The sequence below is a fragment of the Gadus chalcogrammus genome, chromosome 10 (genome assembly GCF_026213295.1).
Source record: "Gadus chalcogrammus isolate NIFS_2021 chromosome 10, NIFS_Gcha_1.0, whole genome shotgun sequence".
Taxonomy (NCBI): domain Eukaryota; kingdom Metazoa; phylum Chordata; class Actinopteri; order Gadiformes; family Gadidae; genus Gadus; species Gadus chalcogrammus.
The window spans coordinates 3,124,095-3,133,188 of NC_079421.1; the positions used below are offsets into that span (position 1 = coordinate 3,124,095).

Genomic DNA, 9,094 nt, shown 5'->3' on the forward strand with positions numbered 1-9,094 from the left:
AAAAGTAATTTGACACTTCTGGGATGAGCCAATGATTCATCTGTTTGGAAGGTTTTGTTGGAGACAAACAAAGAATCTTCAGGCAACAGATGTGACAGCTGTGACTGCTCTCTCTCTCCTTCGTCTGCTGGGTCCTCTGTGTTTGCCTACCTGCTACAGGTAGCCAGTGGGCGGGGCTGAGAGGCTTGTCAGCTGATGAGGTGCACCTGTGCAGGTCTGCCACGCAGGCTTTAGCCAGTCTCTCTCTTTCCACAGAGGCAGGTGGGCTTGGGTTCTGTTTAGGGTGGTTCCTTAAGGTTTTGGACCCTTGGATTGGTTCCGTGTTTTGTTTTATGTTAACACTATTCAGCATCCCCACAGCACACTTTCCACTGGCATATACATAGGCTAGTCGATTGTGTGTTTCGTCAGTAGTTCAGTTGGTTGGTCACATAAGTTGGTTTGTTGTTCAGTTTTGGTTTGTTGCTTTTTGTTTGGGTTTTTCCAACATGGTAAAGATGGTTTGTTGTTCCCAGTATTTGTTTTGTCTGTCTGGGTTAAGTTTCCTCCGTTCGGGCTCATTCGGTCCTTGTGATTTTGGTACTGGTTTTTTGTCCAAACCATATAATCGCACATTTTCTAATCTTTCATACGCTACACTAATTCCTTTACAGATTTCATGATACTTACTTTATTCTAATAAATAACTTTATCCCTTATCATGTGTGGATCCCGATCTTTGCTCTGACCCGAGCCTGGTCTTAATGCAGCCAAGGAGATGGATATCAACACGATGGGAGAGCATTATGAATAATTATTAGATGATTGTGTTGTACAATAAAACACAGTAAAGATTCAATATAAATGGCAAAATAAGGATGGGATTTTATTTGAACAATAAAATATGTGTTTGGCAAATTATGGAGAGGCTGAGATTATAGATTTCATATTCAAAAGGAGAAGGGCTGAACAAATGTGAGATATATATATATAAGAAATATAGGCCTGCTCAAAGCCCAAATCATTGATTACATGCCCAATTCAATAATAAGAAATTTGAATTTGAATGGTAACAATTTCGTCTGGTGTTAAATCCTCGTTCTCGTTTTGAACGTCTCACTCATGGCCGATCACAGTGTGTTCTTTCTGATTAGCTCTTAATTGAGATCACCTGTCACGCACCCCTCTATTTAAGGTGAACACAATGGGTTTGATTTACTTTTTGCATCAGCCTCTGTCAATCGAGGTTGAGTTTAGCGAGTGTTGAAAGTTTTTGATCTAGATTGCAGACTATTGTCACTTTATACAAACTGCAAGTATGCGTCGTTGCGTGTTTGTTTTTGTGGGCATTTGACTGAACAGCCCAGACCAATATTGCTACCATCATGGCACTTCGGAACAGACCACCGCAGTGAGTAAAAGTTATTTTCCTTTATTAAATGTTGAAGTTTTTGGGCTGTTTCCTCAGACACAAGCCATCAGTATCCCTGCTCTTTGCACTTTGACATGCATGTCACCTGTGATGGAAAATCCACATGTTGTATTGTTTTGGTCTATGTATGAATTTAAGTTTTGTTGCTATTCTGTGTAATTTAAGATAGGGCCTACGTTCTACTCCATGCGGGTCATTTAAAGTGCAAACCGTCAGGGGTAGAGAGATGCATTTTTTATTGCCTGCCCTTTCCTATGTTTCTTGTCTTGTAAATCACCTTCCATGCAATCCTTTGATGTGTGGGCCTGATTTCTCGACCCCCTGGCCAGCGTCAACAAAGCCATGGGGTCGATGGCACGGCCGCTACCCCCTCCAATGCATACACCACAGCTGCAGTTGTAAAGATAACCATCTGGTACACAAAGGCTTTTGGTATTGGGGGACCACCCCCTAATAAACCCAAACGAATAAGAACTCATTGGTTAGAAGAATCAGTGGACTTTCCTCTAAGCGTGTCTTTAGAATATGAAGTAATGCGCCGTGAGAGTTTCCATCTGAGGCCTCAGATTATTATTATTGTATGCCTGTTTTTTATTGTTTGTTGATGCATATTGAGATGTATCTTTGTTAGTACTTTTTAATACAAATATATGCGACCAGCAATTGCCTACAAGTATTGTGTGCTTTTTTGCATCCAAAGATCTCATCTGTCTCAGACGCAATATCTAATAGAGAAATTGCCACGACAATTTGGGGGCTCGTCCGGGATATCTAACCTGAAGATTCTACGAAATATCGCTCCAAAACAGGTCTGAGTCGAACTCGGTCCCAAAGCTCTACCCCGCCTCCAGGTGACTGTAACCAGACTAATGGGGTCGAGGAGAGAGTGCCTGTGGGGGATAAACTAAGGCTTCTTCAGTACGGTATCCAGAAGGAAACAAAAGAATTCGAGCAGGTGAGATCTCAATACTTCTGTAGCTTGAAAATACTTTTAAGCTACATAAAATCCGTTATAAAAACGGTATATACTGTTTTGAAAACGTATATTCGAACAAATCGGCCACGTTCGAACTTTGTTATAGGAACATACGGTAAAGCAACTCCGGTGAAGTTCCGTCAATATATGAACTATATGTTATATATGTAACAGAAAGGGCAGGAGGGTCTGTCAAAGCGGTAAAGGGAAACCCGTTATGCGCTGTTGGGGTCACATTTATATATAGATAATAATAATAGGTATACATTCGTTAATAAATATTTATATGTGTTATAGTAACAAGGAGGTTACGGGTATATTATATAATTTGTTCAATAATAACTAATAGTGTGAAAGGATCTAAAACATGGGTAACAAATCTGGAAAAACGGAGATAACGGGACCTGCGAAGGTGATGTTGGAGAAGCATGGTGAAGCGGCTCTGGAGGGTTTAAAATATTGGTGCAAACTGGGCTTTCCTGAAATAGGGAGTTTTAGCTTAAAACGATTACAGGAGTTAGAGAAACGATTGTTGGAGTCAGAAATGAAAAAGAAAAGTTCCAAACTATGTTGGTGTGCATTTTATTTGTGGGAAAGAGAGGGCCAGGATAGAAAAAAAAATCAGCCAGGGACAGAGAGCGTAGAGAGTGTAGGGATTTTTAATCTCAATGTCACCCGAGATATAGACCCGGACCTGGACTGCACCGGCGGACCGCGTGCGAATCCCCCTTCTCCTCCTCCGTATGACAACGCCCATGAAGCCGTCTCATCGGACACTCTCTACCCTGGCCTCGAAGAAGAGGTGTGTCCCCCGAAAGAAGAGGAGAAGGCTCCCGCTCGCAGCACGAGGCCTGCAACTCGAAGCCAGGGGAATGCTCCACAATCATTCCAGCAGGCGACGGCCACACCGACCAAGCGGGAACCCGTCGCCAGCCGCTTGAGAAACCAGGGAATGGCGTTCTCCCCAACTCTTAAACATGAGGACGTGATGGATGGACAATTCCCCATGATCGAAGTACTGAACCCCCAGGATGGGAGTCCAGCATACGTTTTCCGTGCATGGAGACCCAGTGACATTAAGGACATAGCGGAATGGCTCCCAGACCCAGCTGCAGTGGGGGGGCCTGCCTTCGCCACATCCCTCCTTGAGTTGATCCAACAACACAAGGCATCCATCAGTGAAGTGCGCCAACTCTGTGCGTACAGACTGACCCTAAGGTGGGGTCGTATCCAAGGCGACATGCCCGGGAGGGACGAAGCGGATTTAATGTTCAATTGGGATCAAGGGTCCGTGTACCGCCGGCTGGTAGAGGGACTGTGTGAACGGGCCAGGGGGGCGTTCCCCATGGTTAGAGATTGGACCGCTATTCGAAAGATCCAACAAATAGAAGGCGAGACGGTGGCTGACTTGATGGACCGCGTTGAAAAGGTGTTCAAGATCCACGGGGGACTGCCTGTACCAACCGACCGAGTGGTTCAGACTCCGTACGAAGAAAATCTCACCGCGGCCTTCCTGGATGCGTTGACCGACAAAATATCGGAATTCATAGAGACACACTGCATTGGGTGGCGTACCGCCAGACTTGATTTGATTATAAGTCACGCGACCCACGCAGAAAACCTTTTCATGAAGAAAGAAAAGTTCGGGAAGAATAGAAAAGAAGAGACAACCAAGAAGCTCCAGCTCGCCCAACTGAAGGACCTGAAGCGTCCTAAGTCCATCCGTCGTGAAAGAAACCAAGGAACCGACCGGCCAGAAGGGAGAAAGTTCACCCGGGACTGTTATTATTGTGGCTCCAAGGATCATTGGTTAAGAGATTGCCCCGTCAGAAAGGAGAGAGAAGAAGAAGAGGACGACTGGAAGTCCGCACCTTCCCGTGAAGTGACTGTAAATCACCCGAAGGGCAAAGATGAAAAGAGAGGCAAAGATGGAAGGGGGAATTCGTATTGACGGGACGCCGGAGCAGGACAGGTCCAAGGAGGAGGTATGAGCACCATAACACAAACACAACAAACACCCGAACTGTTAGGCTCAGCGTCACAACGCTCACAAGCATTACACCCAAATAATTGTTGTATGGTTCTCACCAGCCTTACGCGACCTGATCAGCTCCCTCAGACAAACATAAATGTAAATGGTAAAGAGACAACATTCCTAGTTGATTCAGGGGCAAATCATTCAGTATTGTCCTCCAAGGAATGGAAATATGTAACAAAACTGAGTGGTCGTGTCATACAGGTGGTTGGGGCGGGCGGACAACCCTTTAAGGAAAAATTCACGGTCCCGCTCTCCGTACGGGACGGCGATAAACAACTCAAACATTCGTTCCTTCTGTCAGACCAATGTCCGACAAACCTGTTGGGGAGAGATTTAATGTGTCGCCTAGGGCTGAGTGTCATTTGCACCGACGCGGGCCTCACGGTTACCTCCAATGCAAGCCCCAAGATCCAAGCATACTCGTGTGTGGCACGCACACCAGGGTACTTTTATTCATGGGACTTGCTGCGAGAGGGACCGGGAGCAATAGCTGACATACTGATAACGAACGCACACCACTGCATGCAGAACCAGCCAGAAATACAATACATGCCCACAGATAATTTGCATTGTACTGCCAGAATGTCTTATGATGGACAAATAGCAGAAGTGGAGGAACAGTGGTACAAAGACGATTGTAAAACAGCTGTGTTGACGGGGCAGTTGCTGCTTTGGAATGAGAAATGTTGCATGTTAACCGTAGCTTCTAATGAGGAAGTAAAGGGATTCTTTCGAATCCCAGGCTCAGCACCACATGTGTCCCTTGCAAAAACCCCCGACATGACATGGGCTGAATTGGGCCCATGGGCAGTGAAAGGGGGGGGAGCATGTGATTGGATACCAGACCCGCATGGTCCTGAGGGACAATATTTCTCACCCGCAACGGGTCTGAGACACAGAGCGTGGGGTGGAGCTTTCGAAACCCGACACTCGGTGCAAAAAATGCGAGGTGCTACGGGGGAGTCACCAGAGTACTTGCTCCCACAGATGACGGTGGACGACCCACGATTGGCTGAGGTCCCACCCACCCTGTGGGCTAAAAGCAAGTACGATGTGGGCTGCATACGAAATGTGGAGCCCCTAACGGTGACTCCCAAATCAACATACAGACCAAAGCAACCACAATACAGACTGCGCCAAGAGGCGATTGATGGTATAACACCTGTTTTCAACTCATTGTTGGAAGCCGGTGTTATAATCCCGTGTCCGTATTCACCATGCTGTACCCCAATATTCCCAGTGAAGAAGGCACCAGTTGAAGGCCAACCTACCGCGTGGCGGTTTGTGCAAGATTTAAAGAAGGTAAACGATGCAGTGCATCCTAGAACACCCATTGTTCCAGATCCTCACACACTATTAACACAGGTACCTGGGAATAGTAAATGGTTTTCAGTGGTCGATTTAGCAAACGCGTTCTTTAGCATACCAGTGGATCCTGCGAGCCAATTCTGGTTTGCTTTTCAATTCAATGGTAAGCCATATACGTGGACTAGAATGCCCCAAGGGTATTGTGAATCACCGGCTGTTTTTTCAGCAGCGCTCCACGACAATTTGGATCATTTAATTTTACCGGGGGGGAGCACATTGATTCAATATGTAGACGACCTCTTAATTTGTTCCCCTGACCCCGACGTGTGCAAACAGGACACTATTGTATTACTACAGTTTTTAGCCAGTCAGGGCCACAAGGCCAGTGTAGCTAAACTACAGTTTGTATTGCAAAAGGTAACATTCCTGGGCCACATCATCACGCCGAACGGCAGGTCCCTTAGCGAGGAGAGGATAAAAACAATTCAAAACATGCCAAAACCCATCACAAAGAAACAAATGATGGGCTTCCTGGGAACAACGGGCTACTGTAGACAGTGGATACTCGATTATGCAAATCTGGCACAACCACTCCAAGACATCACACACAGACATGGACTGACCCCAAATAACCACGTGACATGGACCCCAGAGGCAGACGCTGCTTTTGAAGACCTTAAAAAGGCCCTTATGGCTCCTCCCACTTTAGGGTTGCCGGACCACAAGCGCCCTTTCACACAGACTGTGGGGGAGCGAAATGGATACATGACATCGGTTCTGTTGCAAGAACATGGGGGCAAGATGCGCCCCATCGCCTACTACTCATCTAAATTAGATCCGGTGGCAGCAGGTCTACCACACTGTTTGAAGGCAGTGGCAGCAGCGGCAATGGCGGTTGCCGCCAGTAGGGGGCTGGTGGGTTACATGCCATTAACTTTGCTTGTACCCCATGAGGTTTCATCTATTTTGTTAACCCAATGTACATCGCATCTAACAGCATCACGATTCTTGTCATACTACAACGTGTTGCTTGCAATGCCTAACATTACTTTGAAAAGATGTACTGTATTAAACCCAGCCACCTTGCTGCCAACCCCTGAAGATGGGGAACCCCACGATTGTGTGGCCACCATTAACGAGGTGTGCACACCACGGGTGGACCTGTCAGACACCCCACTCCCAGCGGGGAATGATGTTCTGTTTGTCGATGGTTCAAGCCGGAAGAATGTGATCACAGGTGTTAGTGAAGTGGGCTACGCCATTGCCACGCAGGACTGCGTGGTGGAATCAGCAAGGTTACCATCTAACCTTTCAGCCCAGGCGGCTGAGCTGTTCGCCCTGACCAGAGCGTGTATACTTTCAGAGGGTAAACGGGTTACCATTTACACTGATAGTAGGTATGCTTTTGGTGTTGTTCATGATTTTGGCACACTATGGAAAATGCGTGGCTTCCTCACATCCACGGGCCAACGAATTAACCATTCACAATTGGTTGCTAATCTACTGGATGCTATCCTCTTACCCACTGCCATCTCTGTTTGTCGATGTGAAGCACACACAAGGGCTAAGGACTTGATATCCAGGGGAAACGCTCTGGCGGACGAAGGTGCTAAGGCGGCTGCCAAAGCCCCGCTTGCCTCCACCTTGCAGATGACACAACTGACGCCCACAGTTACGATCGAAGAACTGGCGAAGGCTCAAACCAGGGCCTTACCCGCAGAGCGTCAGTTGTGGAAATCAGCTGGTGCAACATACCGCATGGGGTTGTGGTACGGTCCTAATGGGCGCCCATGCTTACCTAAATGTTTGTTCCCTATCTACGCTAATATGACACATGGTAGAGACCACGTGTCAAAGGGGGGAATGGTAGATAGCATTGACCAGCACTGGTATACACAAGGATTTTCAAACTATGCACAAAGTTTTTGTGCAAAATGTATTGTGTGTGTCACCAACAACATAGGAAGAGGAAAGAAAGTAGCACCCACTAGCCACCCACAACCATCACTACCATTTGATCACCTGATGATGGATTTTATAGAGTTAGCACCATGTGAGGGAAAGAAGTATTGTTTGGTGATAGTTGACATGTTTTCCAAATGGGTTGAGGTATTCCCCACCAAAGCGGCCGACTCTGCGGCCGTGGCCAAAGCCTTGATCACAGAAATCATCCCAAGGTGGGGAATCCCAAAGAAATTGTCCAGTGACAATGGTTCACATTTTGTGAACCAAGCCATCCAGCAGTTGTCCAAGTATGTAGGAATTGATCTACGCAACCATTGTGCGTACCACCCTCAGAGTGGTGGGGCAGTGGAGAGGGAGAATGGTACTCTAAAGAACAAACTGGCCAAAGCAGCTGCGGATACAGGTATGTCATGGCTAAAGGTCTTGCCACTGGTCCTCCTGGCCATGAGAGGACGCACCAGAGTAAAGGTAGGTCTGTCCCCTTATGAAGTCCTAATGGGACGGCCGATGCCAATGGGGACAGGTGCACCACACAACAGCAACTTGAACACAGAAATTTTTCATCACGACATGATTGATTATTGTGTTAACCTCTCTCGGACTTTGCAATCCATCCGTATACAGGTGAAGGAGGCATTACCGCTGTCCAAGGAAGGGCAACTCCACGATCTACAACCAGGCGATTGGATTGTGGTGAAGGATTATCGAAGACGGACCTGGAACTCACCAAGGTGGTTAGGACCATTCCAAGTCCTTTTGATCACATCATCAGCTGTCAAGGTAGCTGAGAGGGCCACCTGGATCCACGCCAGCCATTGCAGACGGGCACCACCACTCACACCAACGGTCATTTCCGACCCAACCGGTAGCTGAGAGGGCCACCTGGATCCACGCCAGCCATTGCAGACGGGCACCACCACTCACACCAACGGTCATTTCCGACCCAACCGGTAGCTGAGAGGGCCACCTGGATCCACGCCAGCCATTGCAGACGGGCACCACCACTCACGCCAACGGTCATTTCCGACCCAACCGGTAGCTGAGAGGGCCACCTGGATCCACGCCAGCCATTGCAGACGGGCACCACCACTCACGCCAACGGTCATTTCCGACCCAACCGGTAGCTGAGAGGGCCACCTGGATCCACGCCAGCCATTGCAGACGGGCACCACCACTCACGCCAACGGTCATTTCCGACCCAACCCCCTAGGCCGTCACCCCAACACTGAAACAGGGTGAAGTGCTGTTCACTCACCCTCACACAATCACGTCAGATCCAGGCCCAGAAACTTTCTCTGGCCAGGGGAGAGACGCGGCCAGAATCGACATCAATCAACATGGACACCAGAACCAGACGACGACAATCCGTTCAGAGGCTCGGATGGAGGATCCGAGG

General features: G+C 47.8%; 1 protein-coding gene across 1 annotated transcript; it reads left to right on the forward strand.

Annotated features, from left to right (window-relative positions):
- The first annotated feature begins 1,035 nt into the window (after nucleotides 1-1,035).
- Nucleotides 1,036-8,396, forward strand: LOC130390610 (uncharacterized). The gene is made up of 4 exons (XM_056600665.1): nucleotides 1,036-1,390; nucleotides 2,221-4,372; nucleotides 5,666-5,727; nucleotides 8,323-8,396. The coding sequence occupies exon 2, from the start codon at nucleotides 2,755-2,757 to the stop codon at nucleotides 4,336-4,338; it is 1,584 nt and encodes a 527-aa protein (XP_056456640.1). The 5' UTR covers nucleotides 1,036-1,390; nucleotides 2,221-2,754; the 3' UTR covers nucleotides 4,339-4,372; nucleotides 5,666-5,727; nucleotides 8,323-8,396.
- The last annotated feature ends 698 nt before the right edge of the window (nucleotides 8,397-9,094 follow it).